General features: G+C 36.3%; 1 protein-coding gene across 1 annotated transcript in view; it reads left to right on the top strand.

The window, feature by feature from the left end:
- Positions 1-26,148, top strand: part of ST8SIA4 (ST8 alpha-N-acetyl-neuraminide alpha-2,8-sialyltransferase 4) — a 103,439-nt gene that overhangs the window by 4,789 nt on the left and 72,502 nt on the right. The window contains exons 2-3 of the mRNA XM_005904635.3: positions 2,917-3,048; positions 13,473-13,730. Coding sequence (XP_005904697.1) covers positions 2,917-3,048; positions 13,473-13,730 — 390 coding nt within the window. The remainder of the gene's footprint in view (positions 1-2,916; positions 3,049-13,472; positions 13,731-26,148) is intronic.

Below are 26,148 nucleotides of genomic sequence, written 5' to 3'. Positions count from 1 at the left end.
AGAGTAATGTGGCAGCATTTCGTTAATATATTAATAAAACTGATTTAAACTTTTAAAGCACTTCTTTAAATCTTTGCAGTTCTGAAAAGGCTGCATACCATATCGTAGCAATCATTCTGCTTTATAAAAATGTATCTTTATCTACCTGTCAGTAAAGCAATCTTCCACAGGTATTTAAAATGCCAGCTTACTTCTTCTATAAAAGTTTATTGGTGGCAAAAATAGTTATTTTAATTGTAATGTTAGGTAGTTAGAATAGGGAAAAGGAGTCCAAAATGGCGGTGGCTAAAAGACAAGGAAGGGAAAAGCCCGCAAAAATAGAACAGAGGAAGGTTAAAGGAAGATCCGAGGACCGGAGTAAGGACTTAGGTAGAACAGCATTCCTGACTAAGCAAATTTGCCTAGGGCAGCCCCAGGGGGAAGGAAAAAAAACATATAAAAAGAGGAGCCAAAGGGCTGTCTCTCTCTCTTCCCTGCCCCTGCACGCGTTGGGGCCCTCTTCTCTTCGCGTCTTTGGATCTAAGTGCCCTCAAGCCTTGAAGATGGATTTTCCTGCTATATTCTAAATAAAACAGAGCTGTAACACTGAACTGTAACACTGATTTGTCTAAGAGCTATAACATGGTCCGTTCACGACCTGAGAGCTATAACGGTCTGTCCAAGACCCCAGAGCTGTGACACGCCGAGAAGGCTTTAATGTCCGTCACTCCAAATCTTTGTTGTGACAAGACAAAAACTGAGGAGCATACAGTCACCTGACAGTAGCAATCTGTGTTTAGAAAAAGATGAATTGACAGGCCAATTATTGACAAGATGAAGATTGGGAAGATACTAACCCCTAGAAATGTTTGTGTCCATACCCTTGAAAGTACATCTCCAAAAGTATGAAGGTTAACTCTGTACATCCACATTTTCATTCATATATAGTTATCATGATTAGACATGTAATATAAAAATTGACTCTGGGCCACTGAGTAGTAATTGCACCCTGTTTCCTTACATCCTAAATGACCTCTATAAAATGACTATTATTAGCCATGCCTAGGCATGCGAGTGTATCGTTTTCATCAGTAGAACAGTTTAAAATATTAATTTTTATAGACTTCTAAATTTTACAGGGAGTAGTTGCATTTGATGCTTTGAGTTGCTTCAAATTGGAACTACATGTTTCAAAAAGAATGCAAACCAAAATACCAAACTATAAGCCTCCAATTACAGAATTCATCTAGCAGCTGTTGCACAGGCAGTGTTTCCATTGATAGTAGGGGAGGATTGCCTACATAATAAACACAGATTTAGACTTTGTGACTGAGCAAATAGCCATGCTGCTTTTTAACTATGTTCTTGAGATTCTAAAAAAAAAAAAAAAAAAAATTAAGAAGTGACATGTAAAGAAATACAGATTTGAAAGGGCTAGGCCATAGACAGGAGGCTTTTTTTTAATTCTCTGAGTCTGGATTTACATCAATAAAATGCCAAGAAATAGTCTACTGAACATTGAACAGTTTCAACTATAAAGGCCCTAAGGGCCTAAATGCCATCATAGGTATCTGTCACTTACAGTCAGTACCCCTGCTGTTAGTATGCCTCATGATATACTTGCCCTATGCTGCTGATTGGTGGGGGTAGCACAGTTGATTTTTTGGTATAACTGAAAATACCAGTAATAATGGCTACTGAATGAGTATTCCCCCAATTGCAATCTCTTATCTCCCCACCCCAAACAACTATCAGAAAAGCACCTCATTGTTGAGATTTTTTTTGAGACCAATGTAATTTCAGAATTAGCACTTCAGTTGTTTTATAAATCACTTTCACGTGCAGAGTCCCATTTAATACTCACAAAGTCAAAGCATATTAGTTAATATTTTTGCAATTTTCAAGGTAAGGCTCAAGCCACCTCATCACAGAGGATGAGATGGCTGGATGGCATCACCGACTGGATGGACATGAGTTTGAGTGAACTCCGGGAGTTGGTGATGGACAGGGAGGCCTGGCGTGCTGCGATTCATGGGGTCGCAAAGAGTCGGACACGACTGAGTGACTGAACAACTGAACTGAACTGAAAGCCACGGTGGCTTGGAAAGAAAGGATTTAGGCGCTAGGGAGCAAGAGAGTCACAAACATGCCTAGATCACTTGATAGCCAGCGCCTTACTCCAAAACAAAAGCTCTTTCCGTTATGTCTCATGTCTCCTGTGAAAATAAAATTACTATCTTAGGAGTCACAGTTACGCAGATGGAGGAGAACTGGCCAAACATCCTGTCTCTATTGTTACACACAGCAGGGAGGGAGGGATTAAAGGGGAGCAGAACTTTGATGAGAATTTTTTCCTTTAAGTACCACAAAGGTCTTTTCTTTACACGAAACAAGTCTTTTCTTTACACGAAACCAGTTTTATTTAAAAAGAGTATTTTGCCTATGTTCTCCTCTAGGAGTTTTATAGTTTCTGGTCTTACGTTTAGATCTTTAATCCATTTTGGGTTTATTTCTGTGTATGGTGTTAGAAAGTGTTCTAGTTTCATTCTTTTACAAGTGGTTGACCAGATTTCCCAGCACCACTTGTTAAAGAGATTGTCTTTAATCCATTGTATATTCTTGCCTCCTTTGTCAAAGATAAGGTGTCCATATGTGCGTGGATGGCAAAACTAATACAATTTGTAAAGTTTAAAAATAAAATAAAATTAAAAAAAAATAATAAAAGAGTAAGTGAAATAATAAGTGTAAATGATTGCCTGATAAAGACATATTCACCTAATCTTTGTAATAATACCTTTCATCATGCTTATACTTCTTCTTCTAACATATAGAAAATGTTGTATCTGTAAGCTGTCAACCAGTAATCTAAATCGGGTATTATGATATTATACAAAGTGTTTCTTATTTTTACAAAGCTTTTATTGTGTTCTGTTCCAGAGATGGTGAGCTGTGTTTGAGTCGATCCCTTGTCAATAGTTCAGATAAAATCATTCGGAAGGCTGGTTCTTCAATCTTCCAGCATTCTGTAGAAGGTTGGAAAATCAATTCCTCTTTGGTCCTAGAAATAAGGTGAGTTTCTTTAATAAGGCATAATGAATTTCACATCATGTTCGAGAATACACTGGATTTGGCAAATGTACATTGAATGCTTGATTTATAGTTTAAGTGTGAATACTTCAGTAAGAGTGGACCAGTGTTTAATGTTGCTCACTGAAAGATGTGAAGTCATAAGACTGAAATCACTATACAGTCAGAAGTATAAGGATGAATATATGAGTTTTTAACATACTGTCTTTATGCTAATGAAATAAAACATTCAGCAGAACCCTAATATTTAACATACTTTTGTCTGGATGGACATATATTTTGAGAATTATCTTTAACTTCTCTAAAGTCTTTAATAATCTTGTGTTTTCTCATACTGGATACAAGTAGAGCCTATTCAACTGCTATTTTTGCCAACAGTTATAAATAAATTTTACTTATTCTATGAGTACTTATTCAATAATTATATCCTAAACAGGTAAAAATTAGCAAATAAGGTTTCTAGAATAGAGGTTTATTCTTTGTAAGATTCTGTTATTTTCACTTAGATAAGCTCTTGAAATCAAATACAGCGCCTATCTATATTCATTATATCTTGTTTTCTTCAGTTATAACTCTGTAACTAAGAAGAAAGTTAGGGCCTTCCTAATTATAGAGGAAAGAAGATCATTTTCACTATAGTTACTTTGCTGTGTTGGTTGGCATGTTTAAATAAGAGCATTTCAGTAAATCAGAACTCTTTAAAAGTTCAAGAGAACAACCATCCTTTACATAATAAAACATTGCATTTTTCTAGCATTGGTAAAATGCTAATTACTCAATGACTGAATATTAACATAAAGATTTTGTAAGAGTGGTTTAGTGGTTAAGAGAGTAAGCTGGCTGATCTCTTTGGGCTTCTACCTCCTCACTTCTTGCCTCACATCTATATGTAATGTAGAATAAGCCACTTGAAGGAAGGATTCACTACCCTCATCTGCAGTGTATGCATAGCAATTCATAGAATGCATCCCATCAAAGGCACTCACTACATGTTAAAATATAATTGAAAGAGTGGCTGGAAATTAAAAAAGAGATGGGTGCCATGGAAAAGCAGGAATTGGTAGACCTCTTTGTTTTAAAACTTTCAGTCTGACTGGAGTGGAAACAGGAATCAAGCCATGCAATGTCAAGTGGTGTCTGTTTGGTTGTTTTTAGCTGAGGGTGAACTTTGTATATTTGAAGGCAGAGTACAAGAACAAGGAGATGAGTAGCATCTGACTGATGTAGTACAACTCTGACAGTTTATAAATCGATGTCTTCTGGGTAGAATGTGTGCAGCAATCAATATTTATTTCCAGTGGATAAAAAGAAACTTCAAACAGTTCTAATAAATTAGCAAATTCCTTATAAAAGTACAGATTTTCATATTCTCTTGAGAGATTGAAAAATGTGTGACTCTGGGCCTGTACTCCTCCTAAGACTTCCTTGGCTGAAACCAACACTAATCATGATATCTCCAGTTGGACAGTTTTACACCTTGGCTCCGATTTCTCATGACACCTACCTAGTGTCATCCTTACTATCTCATACTCCTATGCCCACATTGGCATTTAGAAACCCTGTAAGAGATGAGATAATTATGAAGGAAAAGCCACAGCATGTGGAACTAGAAGGGGCCATGAGTCCAGTGTGTTTGAGTTTAGAATAGAGTAAGGATTTAATATTTCTTAGAAGGAGATCAGAGAGAGAGAGAGATGGGTTATTAAAAAGAAAATATATGATCTACAAGAATGGCTAGAAAGAAAACTTTTAAGTGTGGATGATTTGACAAGAAAGGTGTCAATTAGGTAAGGTTCTATAGATCAAGTAAAGTACTGAAAGAAAGTAAAATCAGAAATTGAAATACTTAATATAATTATTATATCTAATAATTAATGTAATGAACATATATAGCCATGCTGAATAATAAATCAGGTAAAGTCTAATAAATAAAAATACATAATTAACAATAGTTTAATCAATAAATCTGGCCATGCCTTCTTAGTATCTGTGAAAAAATGAATACTACATAGGGGCATGAGGCTCCATCTATTGCTGTTTTTAAAATATTCAAGCTAAAAGTATTTAACATAGTTGACCCAAGCAATTTATTATTACAACTTTACAAATTAATGAGAGTTGCATTCATATCTTTAAGGGTGATTTATCTTCAATTATAATAGCTCATAATGTGAATGAAATGTAAACACTCTTTTCATATGGTTCTCCTTAGCAGGTAAAGAAGTAAACAATTAAACAGTGAGCAAATATTAAATAAGACATACAAAGTTGTCACTTCAAGGAAATAATAATTTATAAAACCATTACTGCTTAATATACAGTTTATAAAAATTATATAATTGCCGATCACAGTAGTGACTAGTAAGTATCAATTTGACACCTAATATTAAAAAATGTAGAATATAAAAAATTAGTTAGTGGCTTAACTTTCTTTTTAACTCCAACCTAAAACTAATCTTAAAGTATTTTGGTTATTTTCCTTTGTTTTTCCCCACACCTATAGCATTTACGAAGAACCATATTAAATTTGTGTCAGTGAGTGGGTGTGGGCCTATTTTACAAGTGTTTTCAAAATTCGACTTTGAAGTTTTTGATTAAGACATTAAAACTAGTCAATTTTGATCTTACATGATTGAACAGTGCTTACAAATCTTTCTCATTTTTGAAATCTCATTAAACTTATAATGCTCTTGTGACATTCCTAATAAATTATTTATCTGTTTGCATTAAAATGTGAAACAGTCACTGAAGATAAATTGTTTTCCCGTACTTTTGTAGACATGCTTTTCTTTCTTATTACTAATTCTTCCATCCCTATATACATTCTGCTGCTTGCATATGCACATCAAGAAAGGATTCATATATATTCATCAAACAACTGTACCTCTGAGGAGTTATCTGAGAGAGATGATTTCATATATTAGTTCATTGTACTTTGAAAACTCATCGAGATTTAGGGAGGTTTATGCATCCCACAGCTAACTTCACAATTAAACTAATTAGCTTGGTTAAAGGCTTGATTTTATTGTTAGTAGCTTGTTCTTTATACTGTAAGCTAAGAAATGACACGTTTAAGATGCATCAGATGTCAGTATATCCGTGAACTATGTACTGAGAAATTGTACTAGTCATGTCCAACATTTGTGACTTGACTTTTTTTTTCATCTTTGGGTTGTTTCTTTTTGTTCCCTCATTTTTCATGTGTTGAATAGAAATCTGAAGAATTACAATACCAGATATAAATGTACAGAAATGTATGAGCTCAGCTGCTGCTGCTGCTGCTGCTGCTAAGTCACTTCAGTCATGTCTGACTCTGTGCGACCCTGTAGACGGCAGCCCACCAGGCTCCCCCGTCCCTGGGATTCTCCAGGCAAGAACACTGGAGTGGGTTGCTCATCAGAACCAGAATAAGCACATCATGATTAGTCAGCAAATAGATCTTCAACTCTTAGTGTCATTATATAACAAAGTTCTTCACTGAACTTTTTTATGGTAGGTTGACTAACCATAACAGCAAATTTGTATGTGCTCCGGCTGTCGACAATAATTTGCTGTTGCATGCACTGATTTACTTTAGAAGAAGGTCCACATACAGTTCCACTCGTTCAGTAAGTGACCATCGTGGCTCTCACAGCGCGTTAGTTCCCTGGTCACTCTTCAAAGCCAGACCTCTCTGACTGTGCAACCAGAGCCTCTTATTATGAGATAAATATTTTGGAAGGCTCACGTTTAATACTAAAAGTGCATACTATTAAAACACATCTTTATGTAAAGTTCACAAGGTGGAGTTTTTTGCTCTAACATAATAAAATATAACAGTATTCATCCAGTATTGCCAAATGCTGAACCAAATATCAAATGGCTGCCTGACGTGTAAATTAAACTAAAACAGGCTTTTCCTCAAGCTTTTTTGAGACAGTTTTGCCTTTTCATTTGGTTGTGTTCAGAATTTCTTTATTTTAACACTAACTAGAATATCTTTCCTGTAACAGCTAGAACCCTAAGCTCAGAAGCTCTAACAAGCTATAGGTTATGTTTTTGTTTCGTTTTGTTTTTTTTTTTTTCAGAACTTTAAGGCATGTTACCTTGCAGAATTAATCTTTTGAGACAAAAAATTGTCTGCTTTTTCTGGGTTTAATGAAACACTTGGCATTTCTTAAACTTTTTTTTTTTTTTCAGTGAAAACAATTGAGTTGATTCAGTGATTTTTGTCTAGAGTCAAAAGTTTGCAAAAACTGATTCCTAATACATGTGTATCACTACCTAATTCGTTTCTCAACGTGTGATGCCTTCCAGCTGTAAGATTCGCCTCACAATACTTACTGATGAAGTCAACAATGTCATTTAGATTAAATTTTAGCTGCCACAGCACGTGTGCTTGCTGTTGACAGGAAACCTACAGAGAAGAAAGAGTGGCACCTGGTGATAGGTTAGCTATATTTAACATTTCACAAGTGAAAACAATGTTTAGTAAATTAATTCCCCAGGACTCTGCAGCTGCTATTTCAAGTGGTGGGTGACGTTGAAAGGGAAGTTGTCATTGAAAATTCAGTTGAAAAGTTTCTGTATAGCATCTATTCCTGTCAGTTTCACAGTCTAAACCAGTCTTTCGGTTTAAGCCAACGTTGCCTAACAAAACATTATCTTTATGACTAACTTTTTAGTCTTACCAAAAGTGAAAAATATTTTCTGATTCTGTCAGTTTATCTTTACCGTTAAGACAGTTGCTGAATTTAGGTGTTTGCTTTTCGAATAGGGTTTCAGAAGTCACATTATGCTTACAAAATAACAGTTAGAGACCTGTAAGGAATCCTTCAGGGCTTCCCTGGTGGCTCAGATGAAATCCTGCCATTGTGTTGCTCTTTGAAGCCACACACAGAAAACACAATTCTTTGCTTTAAAAAGCTGGTAATAACTTGACCACATATTAGGAAAGCTTACACTGGTACAGCCTGCATATTCAGTATCAGCTTCTGTTGATTCATGCTTCCGAGTCCAGAAATTGGAGTTTTCTATCTCTTTCCAAAGTATCTTTTTTTTTTTTTAATGAGCTGTTTTCATTCATGTCAATTTTATCTTGTGAGCAAAGCATGTATGTTCCCCTTGGTAATACTTAACATGTTTCAGTTCAACATAAGTACACAAGCTTTTCAGGCTTCCAATGACGTTCAGTTAATTATATTTAAGCACTCGTTTTCTTCTTTCTGGGGCTTCCCCAGTGGCTCAGCAGTAAACAGTCTCCCTGAAATGCAGGAGACCTGGGTGCCATCCCTGGGTTGGGAAGATCCCCTGGAAGAGGAAATGGCAACCAGCTCCAGTATTCTTGCCTGGAAAATCCCACGGACAGAGGAGGTTCATGGGCTACAGTCCTTGGGGTCACAAAGACTTGGACACGACTAAGCACCCACTCACTTTCTTTTTTTGTTTTTTTCTTCAATAGATTTATAGTCTGAACAACAATTAGACTTAGCAAATCCATATAATTTTTATATTACATTAAATCTATAATCTAAAAAATACAGCCTACTGGGGAGGAAAAAAAAAACAACTAAATTTTCTTTACTGTTTCCAAACAAATATCAAGCATTTTCATCAATATTTTCACTCACTGTAATTATTTTCAGTCTTTATTGTACCCTAGACTAAGAATTTTAGTTCAGATAATATTCAAAGCATAGGTTTAAGCCCAAAGAAATGAAAAGTTTGGTTGAATGTAGGAAAAAGAATAAGCTGGAGGCATTCAAGGTCCACCTCCCCTGTTCAGCTTAAGAAAGCAAATTCTATGGCAACAATTGTTCTGAGTTTTACCTAAGAAGCTTACATTTTTATATTTCAATTAGTCTGTGTGAATTGCTGTTTTGTATTCTGTTTTGTAAAGTACTTTATTTTTACTGCTTCCATTAAAAAAAAAACAAACAAAAAAAAACTGTTGAGCCTGTAAGACAGCATTGGAATAATACATACAATAATATCATCTGTACTTAATACTTATTTATCACATTAAGCATTATTTTTTCCTGAACTCTTAGAGTCCACTTTTTAAATATCAATTTTCCCTAAGAATGAATGAATTGAAGTGTTCTCTTACCTAAACTCAGAGATTTAGAAACCTGTGTTGGAAAATATTTTTACTGCTAACTTTTTATGACACAGCAAAGCTACTGAGATTGGAAAGTCCCTCTTGCCATCAGTTGACAAGCATTTAAGTGTTAACGTTATGAGTAAGGGGATTTTCCCTTTTGGTTTTCCAAGCTAAAGAGTCCTTTTTCAAAGCCGGACCTGTAATCTGTTCACCTTAGGCTTGCAAACATACCACAACTCCTGAGTTACATCTTCAAATACCTACAGTAACTCCTTTAAATTTTGTTCAAAGGAAAATGATAAACATCTTCTAGTTTGTCAATTCGACCACATCCGTGCAGTCTTTAAAGTCAAGCTTGTCATTGTCACAGGAAATGAAAAAACAATTGTTAAAATACAGGTATCAGGCATTACTTAATTTTTTCACCAAAGAAGTAAGTGGGAGTTAATATGTACAAAAGTTGATTGCTGCTCTTGGTGCTAGTTAACTTTTATGAAGAATCACATGTGCTTAACATAATGAAAGGCTTCTGAATCTTCTGCAATTCATATGCTCCATAGTTGCTGATTTCAACAGTGATTCTCTTCTGATGTAGTCTGTACTTTGTTAAGATGACTATTATGATGCCTTATAAGGTTTGTTAATTTTAAATGTTCATTTGTAGGACATTTATATACATTTTCCTGCATAAATTTTACCCCTTATGAACCTGATAATCCAAATATTTGATAAAAATTTAAAAAATGTCCTTTTTTCCCAGAGCTAATGGGCATATTCCTTGTGCATCAAATCTGGACAAATAAAATATTCAGTGATCTGGTTTCCTAATTAGATCACACATTAAAGTGGGATGTGTTTAAGGCAAACCAAAGTAAAACCAAAGGATTATGGTTTTCTTAGGGTGTATGCCCAGTAGTGGGACTGCTGAGTCATATTATAGTTTTATTTTAGTTTTTTAAGGAACCTCCAGAGTGGTTGCATCAATTTACATTCTCACCAATAGTGCAAGGGGGTTTCCTTTTCTCCACACCCTCTCCAGCATTTATTGTTTTTGATGGTTTTTTGATGATTACCATTCTGACCAGCATGAGGGCCATTTGTAGTGATATTGATGATACAGATTGAAGTAAGTCAGAAAGAGAAAAAACAAGTACCACATATTAACACATGCGTATGGACTCTAGAAGAACGGTACTGATGCACCTATTTGCAAGGCAGGAATCGAGAGGCAGACGTGGAGGACATTCTTGTAGAGACGGTGGGGGAAGGAGAGAGTGGGACGAATTGAGAGGGTAGCACTGACATTTGTAATGTCAGTTACACCTTGACTACCATGTGTAAAAGAGATAGCTGGTGGGAAGCTGCTCTGTTGTACAAGGAGGTCAGCTTGTCGCTCTGTGATGATCTAGGCAGGTGGGATGGGGGAGGTTGGAGGAAGGCTCAAGAGGGAAGGAATATATGTATACATGTAACTGATTCGTCTTGTAGAGCAGACACTAAAAAATTTGCAAAGCAATTATATTCCAATTAAGAAATAAATAAAAAGTAAAGGGAAGATTCTTGTTGTTCGGTAGCTGTTATGTCCGATTCTTTGTGACCCCATGCAACTGTAGCATACTAGTCTCCTCTGTCCTCCACTAACTCTCAGAGTTTGCTCAAATTCATAACCATTGAGTCAGTGATACCATCTAACCATCTCATCCTCTGCTGCCCTCTTCTCCTTCTGCCTTCAATCTTTCTGAGCTTGAGGGTATTTTCAAATGAGCCAGCTCTTCGCATCAGGTGGCCAGAGTGTTGGAGCTTCAGCTTCACGAACAGTCCTTCCAATGAATATTCAGGGTTGGTTTCTTTTAGGATTGACAGCTTTGATCTCCTTGCTAACTCGGGACTCTCAGGAGTCTTCTCTAGCACTGCAGTTCGAAAGTGTCAATTCTTCAGCACTCAGCCTTCTTTTTGGTCCAACTCTAACATCTGTACATGATTACTGGAAAAGGCGTAGTTTCCACTCTCTAGATTTGTCATAGCTTTCCTTCCAAGGAGCAAGTGTCTTTTAATGTCATGGCTGCAGTCACCATCCTCAGTGATTTTGGAGCCCAAGAAAATAAAATCTGTCACTGCTTCCACTTTTCCCCTTTCTATTTGCCAAGAAGTGAAGAGACTAGATGCTATGATCTTAGTGTTTTGAATGTTCACTTTTAAGCCAGCCTTTTCACTCTCCTCTTTCACCTTCATCAAGAGGCTCTTTAGTTCCTCTTTACTTTCTGTCTTTAGAATGGTGTTAAGCAAAGATACGAGTTGTTTTTACATCCCTCATTGCTAGTCATGCTTCTGCCTTATTGGGGAATTTCCCTTTTGTTGGAGTGTTAGGAAGAGATCATATTTTTTGCTCATTAATAAAATTTACAAATAGTGATGAAGCTTAAACAGTAATATCATTAGAGGAAAATGTATCTATAATATCACGAATATTATAATAATGACTTTGTTTTGTGCTTTCTGAAAATTCAAGCTTGGAGTTAAAGCACTTCAGTAAATAATATCCAACGTCCAACTCAGAAGACTGCTTTCTCAGATTGCTTCTAGTGGGTCTCTGTTTGGTAACTTGAGAATCAAGCAGTCTTAGACTTTTGTAAGCTAGGTTAATAGATATTTCTTTGTTAATATATAGTGAAAGTCACTCAGTCGTGTCTGACTCTTTGCGACCTCATGAAATGGGGCCTGCCAGGCTCCTCTGTCCATGAGTTACTGGAGACATTTGGGAGGTCCCAAATACTGAACTTTCAACACAGTTTAAATCGTAAGCCATTGCTAGAGTTACTTCCTTCTGTCTCAGCTTGCAACTTGGCTGTTTCATGTCTGACTTAACCTCTTTTGGTGCCTTGCTGAAAGGGGTAACCAACATAGCTATCCAAGAGCAACAAGCTATTATATGTAGAATATGACTCTCAGGTTATTACAGACCACAGTTTTAGCAGGTGCTATCCTGTATCATGCCAGGAGTCACCAGCTTTCCAGGCAGCTGTATCTATTTTCTCATTTTCCATCATCTAACTTAGCATAAATGCATATATTTTTATGTAGCTTCACACATCTGTTAACCAATTTCTTTAGTAATTAGGGGATAGGCTAAGCTTCCACAGAAAGGAGACTTTAAAATACAGTGGGTCACAGGGAGCTCGGCTTGGTGCTGTGATGACCTAGCGGTGTGGAACGGGTGGGCAGGTGCAAGGGAGGTTCAAGAGGGAGAAGATACGTGTGTACTTAGAGCTGATTCACGTTGTTGCATAGCAGAAGCTACCGCAACATTGTAAAGCAAGAATCCTCCGATTAAAACTTTTAAAAAATTCAGTGGGCCAGTCAAATAAGTTGGAAGTTTCTTTCTTTCTCCTATAGGAATATACTTGATCCACTCATATCCTGTTTAAGAAAACTAACTCAGATGACCAAATCCAGCTATACTTGGGTTTGGAAACTTGGACATGTTCTAGCTGAGCATCCATGTCCCCAAGTAAAACTTAGAAGATTTGATTAGAAAAAGAGAGAAGGGAAGAAAGAACACAGAAACAGTGAGTTGTCTTTGCCATACAAGGTCCAGTATTCTATCTGTCCATGTTTTCTTCTAATATAGCCATCCAACTTCCAGGATTCTTGAGCTTGGAGGAAAACTTTCATAAGTACATACATATTGCTATAGTTTTAACATTACTTTAATTACAATATACACATGATTTGGTAAATGTCAATAATTTTATTGGAACAATCAGTCCTTTAATAGAATTAACTAAAGTATAATTCCAAACAATTTCAAGTTTCTTCTACACACCGTAACTAGACAATATTGAACAAAATAGATGATTATGGATAATTAATAAAGGTTTGCAGAATACTATCAGGCTCAGGTAAGTCAAGTCATGGCAATAATATTTCATTTAATAAACTAATTTTCTGTTTCATAGATAGGGGGCCTTTTTCACTCCACATATAGGTGTGTATAGTGTATATCTATTTACAGAATCATTGAAAAACTATGTGAAAATGACTTTTTAAAAATATATTTTATTTCCTATAGTATCAACTTAATTGGTGGGTTTAATTACCAAATGCGTTTCTTTATAAATGATATTACCTCATTATTGACCAGAGACACGTTAATTAATTTTTTGTTACCTGAACATTATTGACCAGAGATGTTTCAGTTTCACTTACATAACAAATTGCTTGCCACCGGCATTAATTTCTACAAAAATCCCCCAGTCAATAACGTGTCACCAGTCCTTGGATGCGTTGTCATTAATGGGGAACTTTGCTTGTATCTCAAATGCAGGAAGAACATTCTTCGTTTCCTAGATGCCGAGCGAGATGTCTCCGTGGTCAAGAGCAGCTTTAAGCCTGGTGACGTCATACACTATGTGCTGGATAGACGTCGGACACTAAACATTTCTCAGGATCTGCACAGCCTCCTACCTGAAGTTTCACCAATGAAAAACCGTAGATTTAAGACCTGTGCCGTTGTTGGGAACTCTGGCATTCTCCTAGATAGTGAGTGTGGAAAAGAGATCGACAGTCACAATTTTGTAATAAGGTGAGTTTTCTTCTGTTGCTAAAATGTGTAACTTCTTCAAAGACCTTTTACTTAGGACTAGAATGCTGGCAGAAATATGTAAATCTAATATTAATAAAGAATTACTGAAAGCTAAATCTAGCGTTTATTGACAATATCTTTATGTGTGTAGTATCCAAATTTACTCACCTTGAAATGTCAAATTAAAATTATTATATCCTTGAAAGAAAAGTTGATCTTGTAGCAATAATTCACACCAGCTTGTTTTTTTATTTTTTTTGCCAAATGATAATTTTATTACATATAATACATAGAAAAACTATTTGCTAATAGATGTAATTACTTATTATAATTTAATTTATTTAATTGTTTATTTCTATTACTGAATAGTTCTTCTGTGTATAATTTATAATATATTTATAATTATTCTTTTCTATTAGTGAATGAATTAATTCACTTAATTGCATTTATAAGCCATTTATATTCAATAAATTATTTTACTTATTCACAAAATTATGAACATTACTCTGCAATGATATAACAGATGTAACTTAATTTTACTGTTTTAATAATGATTATTTAGCATATTCTAGGAATATACTGTAGCAAATTTATATTTCATACCTTGGGCCAAATTGATTTCATCACTCTTTATATGTGGTATTTGTGAATGTTAGTGTATTTTGATTTTTCAGTTTTCTCATGGAATTAAACATAGCTGTTTGTTTTTCATTGATGTTCAACAGATATTTGATGAATCATGTGTTTGGTTAGCTTTTGATTAACTGAAAGAAAGACAACCATAGACTTAGGATTGTAATGATGACATAGATATTATCATTTTTTAATTCTCAGTTATTATTTTTAAATAGATTTGTTGGTTTTTTATTTCTTCAGAAATACTTGCTAAATAAATGAAACATGTATATTGAAATATGAAATACTACAATATAAAGATAAATAGGAAAATATGCTGATTTGCCATGTTGACAAATAGCTTGAAGTCTTGAAGCTATGCGGGAATCCTGCTTGTGGTAGTATCTTGAAAAAAATTTTTTTTGAACTATGGTATTAAATATAATAAATATTAATCATAAATAGGCCACAGTTTTTTTTTTTTTTATAAAGCAATAATAGCCATGAAAAATCATAAGAGAACACTCAGGGAATACAATGCATAACAATGAATATTGCTATGAACATTTTGTATAACTATCTTACTTTGCTCAGTCACATGCAGGGTTAGTGATTGATTTGACATCAGTTGACCCTTTAAAACCCTGAGCTTTTAAATCGATTGAACTGAGAGAAAAACCCTGTGAAAATGTAGGTATACAAACAAAATTGTGTCCAAGGAGGAAACAGATTGTTTGATGAAGGAATGATGGTGGAAATGGAAACAATGAGCTTAAGACATTGAAGTCTGTATGAAGTATGGTTGGAAAGAAAAAGTAAGCCTTCTAGAATTTCTGAAGAGATTAAAATCAGAGCTCAGATAAGATGAGGAAGAAAAGATTTTAGAGTATAGTAGAAATTTCAGAAAGTAGATAATTTGTAAAGATGATTAATACTGGAGGGATACAGGATTCAAATGTATCCTGTATCCCTATTAGTAAGGACTGACTCCTTATTCCTACATCTCTTCAGACCTCAGCATTGAGATCTACATAATCCACTGGGTTCAACCTCACCTCTAACTCTGAAATTAGGATTGTAATGTCAGCTAACACCTCAACCAGAGCACATAATTATCTCTTCTTTTTTGTGGTGAGAATAATTAAGATCTTGTATTTTCGCAACTTTGAAGTGGGTAATGCAGTATTGTGACTATAGTCACTAGGTTGAATTAGATCTCTTGAACTTACGTGTTTGTTGCAGGTCACTCACTAATGTTTCAGGGCTCCCCAGGGGGCACTGATGGTAAAGAACCCGCCTGCCAATGCAGGAGACATGAGACATGGGTTCAATCCCTGGGTCGGAAAGATCCCCCAGGGGTAAAAATGGCAACCCACTCCATTCTTCTTGCCTGGAGAGTCCCATGGACAGAGAAGCCTGGTGGGCTACAGTCCATGGGGTCGCAAAGAGTTGGACGTGACTGAGCGACTTAACACATGCTGATGTTTGAGCATTTACAAATGTAAAGTGTTTTTAGGAACTGAACTTCAGAAGTTCTTTATACTTTCCTCAGCTATGATTATTTTAAAAGCTTATTAACAAGAACACCATAGTGGTCAATCCTTAGTGTCCTAAGTGTGTTATGGTCTTACCAAGAAGTATAAAACACTGAGGATAAGCATTTCAATGAAGGCATAAGATTATTGCCATAATTACTTTTTTTTTCTTTTGCTCCTATTTTTACTAGTTTCTGAAACTAGAAGCTGGAATGTTCTACGTTAAAATATGTACTAGGAAAGTGTAGCCTATGGATGGGTTTCTGATTTTCCAAGAAAAATTTCAGCAAGAATACATTTAACGTTAGAAACAGGTAATCCCTGCAGCGAAACCTGTTTTTTTGGTAATAATATCTAGTCTGGAAACCCATTCCTTTGAGTCTCTTGGACACAAGAGACTTCAGTGACACATCATTATGCCAGACCTCCACCCTTCCTAGAACTCGAATCTTCCCCCGGCGTGTGACACATCATCCGTGTGCATCTGTTCTTCCCCGGGTGTATGTGGCCTTTTGTTAGTGTCTGTTCTACTCTGCTGCTGCTGCTAAGTCACTTCAGTCATGTCCAACTCTGTGCGACCCCAGAGCCGGCAGCCCACCAAGCTCCCCTATCCCTGGGATTCTCCAGGCAAGAACACTGGAGTGGGTTGCATTTCCTTCTCCAATGCATGAAAGTGAAAAGTGAAAGTGACGTCGCTCAGTCGTGTCCGACTCCTAGCGACCCCATGGACTGCAGCCTACCAGGCTCCTCGGTCCATGGGATTTTCCAGGCAAGAGTACTGGAGTGGGGTGCCATTGCCTTCTCCAGTTCTACTCTACACCAGCAGAAAGGATTTTTGCTTTAAAACTCAATCAAAACCCCATTCCTTGAAACAGTAATAGTTTCCCATCCAGGTCAAAGTGGTTAAAGTCACAAATTGTAGTAACGATTTTTAAAAATCTTTCAAACTTCCCGTCTTCTCAGAGCTGTATGGTGTGCACGTGCATTTGCTTAGGTACATAGTTTTAACTGGTTGTTTGCCTGTATCACCTATTGCTCCCAGGTTGTTTGTTTCGCTTTTCTTCTTGTTAGATAATAAGTTTGTTATGGGAGAGAGAACTTATGTCTGATCTCTTGCCGAGGACACTGTTGGTTCAGTGACCCCTCAAGGATCAGATGCACCCAGGTATTATGTTCAATTTGACCTCTGACATGAAGCAAAGCATTCTTTTTAGATAAAATATTCATTCAACATTAGATTTCAAACTTTGTATTTTTTCTGAAGGTGCTTTAGAGGAATGCGAGGCTGTCTTCTTTGTTTAATGATGCACAGAATGTACTATCACGTGCAAACAGCAATCTCTTGCTCCAAACAGTTGTCCTATTGAAAAGGAGAGCAAGGTGCATGGAATAATTGTCCTGTGAAATGTATCGGTATTTTGGGAGAATGTTATTTTTAATGTCCCACAATATTTTTAAATAAGCTGCTTAAAACTGCTCACGTTATGTGTCTGCACACGTAGTGATAGCTATACACAAGAATTAACACACACACACACACATCATCATGCATTTCTTCTCTTAGAAGAGATACTCCCTCAGGGGCTCTTTGTATTAGAAGTTAATCAATTAAATTAAATGCTGGGTTTGCAGGGATATTACACAAAATGGGAGTTCGATCAATATCAGGATGCTTAAAGGGGAAAAAAGGAGGGTCAGAAAAATCAAAACCTTACTCTGATTCTCTAATTACTAAATACTGAACTGATTTGTAAAATCTAGGTTTCACATGTACCTAAAAAACAGAAAAATGGGCATAAAAGAAATATTTTTATTTCTTAATAAAAATGCCTGAAGTCATAATTCAAATATTAGCATTATGTTCACATGTGCTACACTTAAGACCCCTAATCTGTAATTCTTCAATCGGTGAGTACCATGCTGCAAGGAGGAGGCCAGGACAGAGTACAGGTGGTCAGTCACTCACTCAGATTGAAAATATCTCGCTTTTCTGGACTTGAAATCCTGTCTGAGAAAGTTCATTAAGGATGATAAAGTTCTTGTGCTGTTAAAGATCTTGTCATATAGCTCCAGATAAGCAAAAATTCAATTTAATCTGGCACCAGTGTGTCAGATATAAACCTTCTCTCACCTCGTAAGCATTAGAAACATTGTCCCATTGGTGTTAAATTCTGTATTTTATATCTGGATGGCCTGACATGCTAACTATTGGAAAGAGAGAGAGAGAGAAAATCAATGTAACAAAGGAAGTCTATTGTCCAACATAGAGTCCAGGATTTCAAGCAGAATTCATTGTCTGTGATAGTGGATGAAGTTGTATACCTTTCTATACTTTAGTTTTCTAATTTAGAAACTGATATTATTGTGTGAACTATTTCTCTATTCCTGGAGTGTTACAATTTACCTGCTCACAGAACCTAGAGCGGTACAATTGTCTCTGGACAATGTCAGTGTTAAATTTACCCTGTATACTCATCTAAAGGTATGCTGTAAAATTTCAAGAATTTAGAGTTTGGAAGACATTTATGCATCATTTATGTATCAGTATAAGTAAAAGAAAACAGAGTTAGAAAGCTCCCTTCATGCAATCTGTTTAAAAGTATCTTTAAATCCTTTTTTGGGTCTTTTTTTTTTTCCTTTGCTTTGTGTTAGGTATAGGTATAAAGTTATTTCAACAGTTCACATCTTAGACTAAAGAATATATCTCTTTAGTGGTCAAAGTTGGATTTTGCAAAAAGATATTTAAAGTGCTTTTCAATTGTCCTGCAGTTTTGGGATGCTTTCTCATTTTTTGGATGCTTTAGTCTCATGTGTATTTACAAAAAAAGTACATTATAATATTTGTATTGTCTATACTCAAGAATTTCATAGAATTAACAAAAGCGGTTTTCTTCGTTGTTGTTTTTTTTTTCCTGCCACTTTATTCTTTTAACTGAAGGATAATTGCTTTACAGAATTGTGTGGTCTTCTGTCATACATGAGTAAGAATCAGCCACAGGTAGACCCATATCCCCTCCCTCCTGAATCTTCCTCCCATCTCTCTCCCCATCCCACCAACAAGAGTGGTTTTTCTAATGAGAACCAGAAAAGTAAGGTATTTCCTAAAACTAAGGCTGAAAGGTGCTGAAAGACCATCTTCCCTGGTTCTTCTCCCCCGCATCGTGGTGTGGAAGCGACCGTGCATTCTTTCCATTTTCTGGGCTTGTGTGGATGGTAGGAAATGTCAAGCATCTGCCAGTGCTGGTTTTTCATAGAAGGAGGACAGCGTCCAGCCTCATCGAAAGTAAACTGAGCCCTGCAGTATACTGTCTTTGATGCCATATGGGGGACACTAAAGTGAAGTCAAGTGAGAGTCACTCAGTCGTGTCTGACTCTGCGACCCCACGGACTATACAGTCCATGGAATTCTCCAGGCCAGGATACTGGAGTGGGTAGCCTTCCAGGGGATCTTCCCAACCCAGGGATCGAACCCAGGTCTCCCGCATTGTGGGCAGATTCTTTACCCGCTGAGCCACGAGGGAAGCCCGGAGGACACTGAGGGAGGAGTTAATAACAGTTATAGTTCACAGCTGACACATTTTGACCATCAGCTGCCACTCCTCTGTCTCCATGCTGTGCTTAAACAGAGATGCTAGAAGCAATGAGTAAGACTTAAGTGATTCAGACACGGTTAACCAAGAGCTGTAAAACACTTTGTGTTGTTCTGGCTGCTTGAGATTTCAGTTAATTTTGTTTATTGATTGCTCTCTTTCCACCTTTCATTTATCCATTCTGTCTTGTCCCTGTCTTCCTCTCGGATAGACGACTTTGCTCATTTTTCCTTTGTTAATCATTATTCTCAACTCCTGCCATGTTTGATTAAATCCTTTCTAATTTCCTTTTCATTAGTGTTTTTTCCCTAAAAACACAGGAACAGCAAGGATAGATCACTTAAAATATCCCTTTAAATGTATACATATTTATATAAATAAATCTTTGTCATTTAGATTGAGATTCTGAACTAGCAGCATTGACATCACTTGGAAGCTTGTTGGAAATACAGAATGTCAAAACTTGCAAAAGACCTGCTAAGTCAGAATGTGCATTTGATCACGGTGCCTTGGTGCTTCTTTTGTGCATTAAGGTTTGCCATGCACTAGAATTCCCAATATGGCTAAACAGCATGCTCTAGAGAAGCTGGGACTACCCAGTATGTCTGCTTTATGTAGCCTGTATCTTCAAGAATCTAGCACCAAATTTGATACATTGAGACATGTGCTATTTATTGAATGAAAGAATTAATGTAGGATTTGAGAAATTTTTGGTTTGTATTCATGTTTTATTGTATTAAATTTATACACTACTGAATTTCAAAATTAATATATAAGAAGAGTCGTGTATAAGGTTATTTATGGTCATTTAAACCTTTACAGCAGAAGGCAATGGCACCCCACTCCAGTAACTCTTGCCTGGAAAATCCCATGGACAGAGGAGCCTGGTGGGCTGCAGTCCATGGGGTCGCTGGGAGTCAGACATGACTGAGCGACTTCACTTTCCCTTTTCACTTTCATGCATTGGAGAAGGAAATGGCAACCCACTCCAGTGTTCTTGCCTGGAGAATCCTAGGGACAGGGAAAGCCTGGTGGGCTGCCGTCTATGGGGTCGCACAGAGTCGGACACGACTGAAGCGACTTAGCAGCAGCAGCAGCAGCAGCAGCAGCAGCAGCAGCAGCAGCAAACCTTTACAATTAAAAAGAAAATATAGAAATATGAGTAGTATAATGAAATGTACTAAATGTTGGGAATCAGAAAATCTGGGCTTCTGACAATTATTAGATTCATTATGTTGTACACCTGAAACTAATATAATATTATATATCAACTATAATTTAATAAAAAATAAAATGGAAAAAATAAAGCCATAAAATGTAATAGTGCACAAATATCTTAATTTCTAAACATTATTATTTCCAGTGTCCAGTGATGATGATAATAATAGATATATAATTTCAAAGTGATTTTCCAAGTATCATATGGGAAATATAATAAAGAAATGTATAAACTGTAAATCTAAACTAATGGTGAATGATATTAAAGCATACCTTGCTTGAGTTAAATGTCATAGTTGAAAGTTAAATTTGTTACTGCATTTTCTAATAGCCATGGCCATTGGCTGGAAATGCAAATTCTCTCTGTCATACATAAACAAGAAGTCAGACCTTCCCCAAATTTGTCAACTTTATCAAACATGTCTATAGTTGATACTGAATAACATAGTAGATAATATGAAGACACAAGAACACTACTCAAGAGTGTCTATAAAACCTGAGTGTATACAATTAGAAATAATTGTAGTGAAGAGATATGTTTCTTCAGGAAACCAAAGTATAAGATAAAAATGTGTTACTTTGTGATGATCTAGCTTCCTAAGAGAAGGGATGAGATGTGTCACAAAATGAAAAGATGAAAGAACTGACTTACATTGACTGATCCCGGTGTATTTTTATAACTCGATCAGTGTTTCATTCTCCACTGGTAGATAATTTATGGGAAACTCTAAATCATTCTCTTTGACCTTCTATAAATGCTAACTCTTTTATAGCAAAATAGAATCTTTTCTGGGAGAAAAAATTATGCTTGCTTTTCCGTGTGTTCACAAAAATGGCCTTATTTTTTTTTCCTTCCACTCTCACTGAGGATGTTCGTCATTAACTCAAAGTGTTTTAACTGCAAACAACTAATTTCTGGTAGTGAATCTGGTACAGGCATTAGAAAGATTTTTTCTTAATTCTTATTGATTAAGATAACCACATTATATTTTAGAAAGAGCAACATTGATTATTCAGTATGTTATTCATATTTTTGATCTATGAAATTTTATAGTTTTTAAGAAACTATCATTGTTATTTCTATTGATTTAACCATAAAATTCATATTCTAGGTAGAAATCAGAATTTCTATTTATTTCTAATTAGTTATGGTTTTTAAAATTAACTTAGAACTAAATATGGAATTTTTGTTGATTGTGATGTGAGTTGGGCTTCACTGGTGGCTCAGTTGGTAAAGAATCCGTCTGCAATGCAGGAAACCTGGGTTCGATCCCTGGGTTGGGAAGATCCCCTGGAGGAGGGCATTGCAACCCACTCCAGTATTCTTGCCTGGAGAGTCCCCACGGACAGAGGAGCCTGGTGGGCTATAGTCCATGGGATCGCAAAGAGTCAGACATGACTAAGTGATTAATAAGCACATGTGATGTGAGATAAGACTCTAACTTTTTTCCTTATAATCATGTGACTGCTTGGATGAAAAGATTTAATCCAGAAGAATAAAAAAAATTTAATGGAAGTAACAATGAACTGACAAGCTATTTTAAGTTTTAAAATGCTTATCTCATTTTCTAAAAATGCAGTATTAAATACAGTTTCTTGTCTATCAATCCAACAAGGATATTTAAAATCTGTAATATTCAGCATAAAGTTATGTTGATATTGGCACTCGTATTGAATGCTTTTAAAAATGAAAACTGATACAACTTTTCCAAAACTCAGGTTGACAGTGTCCTCCAAGCCTTAAAAATAGTAGATTGCTTTATTTACCATTTCCAATTCTAGGAATCTACCCAAATGTGAACACCTATTTAAGTATAAATGCATTTTATAACACAGAGCAAGAAAAGGATGAGTAAATCATTGTACACGTGAATGATACGTCATTCAGCACATGAAAAAGAGGAATCTCAGGCAGAGATGAGTAAGCACAAAGACAACCGCTTTCAAAGGTCTTCAGAGAAGGCAGTGTTTGGGGCTCCTCTGCTATTAGGTTCTTAATGAGACAGGCTGTGGAAGGGGAAATGGCAAGGTACGCTGGCCTTAAATCATGAAGGATTGTTTCACATGACGGTTTCACATGATATCCTATAGTCCAAAAGACAGCCTTGCAGTTTGTTGGTTTATTTATTTGTTCTTGTTGGGGTTTTGTTCTTCCTATTGTAAGCAGGAGAGGAATATAAAGGTAAAGAAGCATGAGCATATTTGCAAATGAAAAGACCATGATAATGAATAAATCAAAGACAAGAAAGACAGAGCACTCAATAAGATACTAGAGGAGGCAGATGTGATGAATTACAAATCACAGGACAGAGTAAGATGATAGACTTTGATGGGAGGAGTCATACTAATGTAAAATATGGTGGAGATCATCCTTCCCTGACACCAGAGAAGCATTAGCAAATGGGCAGTTCACCATTTCATAGATTTTCAAAATATAGCTTCAGTTTGGGGGTTAAAGCATTTGCTACCTGCCTACCAATGTTCCAAAAACTGAGATCATGGCATGCGGTCCCATCACTTCATGGCAAATAGAGGGAGGAAAAAGTAGAAGCAGTGACAGATTTTATTTCTTGGACTCCAAAATCACTGCAGATGGTGACTGCAGCCATGAAATTAAAAGATGTTTGCCCCTTGGAAGAAAAACTATGTTCAACCTGACAGCATATTAAAAAGCAAAGACATCACTTTGCCAACAAACGTCCACATAGTCCAAGCTATAGTTTTTCCACTAGTCATGTACAGATGTGAGAGTTGAACCATAAAGAAGGGCTAAGCGCCAAAGAACTGTGGTGTGTGTGCTTTGAACTGTGGTGTTGGAGAAGACTGAGAGTCCCTTGAACTGCAAGGAGATCAAACCAGTTAATCCTAAAGGAAATCAACCCTGAATATTCATTGGAAGGACTGATGTTTAGCTGAAGCTCTAAACTTTGGCCACCTGATGCGAAGAACTGACTCATTCGAAAAGACCCTGATGCTGGGAAAGATTGAGGGCAGGAGAAGATGGCAACAGAGGATGAGAAAATACTGAAAATAGTCTAAATATGGAGATAATGAGGGGCAAAGTAGGAGAGTGACAGTAGGGATACATGGTGGAAGGCAGTTTAAGAAAATCAAAGAATATATGACTTGTATAATTTATGGCTCAATGGACATGAATTTGAGCAAAGTCCAGGAGACAGTCAAGGACAGAGGAGCCTGGCCTGTTGCAGTCCATGGGGTCACAAAGAGTCCAATATGACTTAGAGAATCAATAACAACAAATAATTCATGGAAAGGGCAAGTAATAGTGAGCATGAATATGCCATGTTTTAAAACATAACATATTTTTGGATGGCAGAAAATGGATCTTGAATAATCCAAATTGGTTTCCATTGGTTCCTCTGAGAAAGTTAGGCTTAGATTCAGTTCAGTTCTCTCACTCAGTCATGTCCAACTTTTTACGGCCCCATGGACCACAGCACACCAGGCTTCCCTGTCCATCACCAACTCCCGGAGCTTGCTCAAACTCATGTCCATGGAGTCGGTGATGCCATCCAACCATCTCATCCTCTGTCGTCCCCTTCTCCTTCTGCCCTCAGTCCTTCCCATCAGGGTCTTTTCTAATGAGACTTAGGTTAACATACCACATTTTGTCATAGATCAGAGAGTCTAAATGACTTTCCTGAGTGTACACAGTAAGTTGAAGAAGGAAACAGTAGAACTGTTTCCTCTCTTACTCAGATTCTAATACTTTGTTTTTAAATGAAGATTGGAAATGCTTGTCTTTTTAAATATTTGTTTATTGCTGGCTGCACAAGCCTTAGTTGTGGCATGGGGGTCTTCAGTCTTCGATGCAGCCTGCAGGTCTTTAAATTACAGCATGCAGACCCTTAGCTGTGGCATGTGGGACCCAGTTTGCTGACCAAGGTTTGACCCCAGACTCCCCCTGCACTGGGAGCACAGTCTTAGCCACTGGACCACCTGTAAGTCCCTGAAAACATTTATCTTTTTATAGAAATAATAGTATTGCACTAGAGTGTGAAGTTTTTCGGTTGCATGTTTATTCTGAAATGTGGAGACCAGTGAGAAATTATCTTAATTAGGATATATTTAAAATTTTGATGACTTAACATGAAAAGCAGAAGAGGGAAGGCCATTTTTAATGTCTGACATTTCTACGAGGTACCAGCAATTCTTCAAAGGCTGGGTTAACAAAGCAAATTGAACAGCAAATAAAATCACACACACAAAAGCTGTGTGGATGGTAACTATATATGGCAATCCTTTTGAAATATGTACAAGTATAAAATAACCCTGTGTACCTTAAACATATACAATTTTGTATGTCAATTATGTCTCACTAATGCTACAAAAAAAAAAGCTTAAATAAACACCAAACCAACCTTATAATGTTTAGCATTTTCTCCAGTTGTGGTCTGTGGATCATCCAACGAGAATTCTTTTCTTTTACTAAGCACTTGCTGTGTGCCAAAAATATGTCAAAATATTCTAGAGACAGATAATAGAGCAGGAGACTCATGACCTTTTCTCTCAGATAATCAAATGTAATAAACCCTTAAATAAGATAAATCTGGTTTCAAGTTCCATCTTTTCCATCCAATTTATTTTTGGTCTTAAATGATTTATTTACTTCTCTAAACCCCAGTTTCTTTATATAAATATGATGAAAATAATCTCTTTCTTCCCTTTTTCTGTGGGTATAGATAATATGTGTGAAATTGACTAGAATAAATCCAAATACACATCAGCTATTCAGTAAATGTAGATCTTCCTTCTTTTTGATGGTATTAGCATTAGCACATTGGTGGTATACTCATGGTGGTAAAATTATATCTGTGACCCAGGTACACAGAAGATGTAAATATTTGTGCTTAAATGGTCGTTGTTGCTCAGTAGTACGTATTCTCTCATGAAGTGCAGTTAAAATAATACTTGTCAGAGAGTTCAGAAACTTGGATCCCCTGGCTGGCATTGCCTCTAAATATAGCTGTGTGGCTTTGAACAAATACTGTAAACCATTTGGGGCTTCAGTTTCCTAATATGCCAAATCTAGCCGTTGAACTAGATGGACTCATAAATTCCTTTCTGGCTCTAAAAGTCTATGACTATCTTCTTATGATTCAATAGACAACTTTGGAATAGAGCCTGTCAACTTGCATTGTGGTTTGAATTTTTTCCCTTCTGGTTGTCATGTTCTATGAATAAATTTCCTTCTCATCAATCAACTTGTATAAATAGCATTCTCTGCTTAATACTGTGTATCCTCTAATCTGGTTTTCTGTTTCCTCTGGTCCAGGAGTATTGCCTTGTCTCCTGATGTATGCAAGCCAATGTTAAGACCTAAAATCATGGGAAGGGTTTTACTTCTCAGCCAAAGAAAAACAAGACTAAATTTTTGTTTGTTTCTTTTTAATTTTGATTGAAATATAGTTGATTTACAGTGCTGTGTTAATTTCAGGT

Source organism: Bos mutus, chromosome 7 (genome assembly GCF_027580195.1).
Source record: "Bos mutus isolate GX-2022 chromosome 7, NWIPB_WYAK_1.1, whole genome shotgun sequence".
NCBI classification, from domain to species: domain Eukaryota; kingdom Metazoa; phylum Chordata; class Mammalia; order Artiodactyla; family Bovidae; genus Bos; species Bos mutus.
Note: the sequence above shows the minus strand (reverse complement) of the source record. Positions and strands in the feature narration are given on the sequence as shown.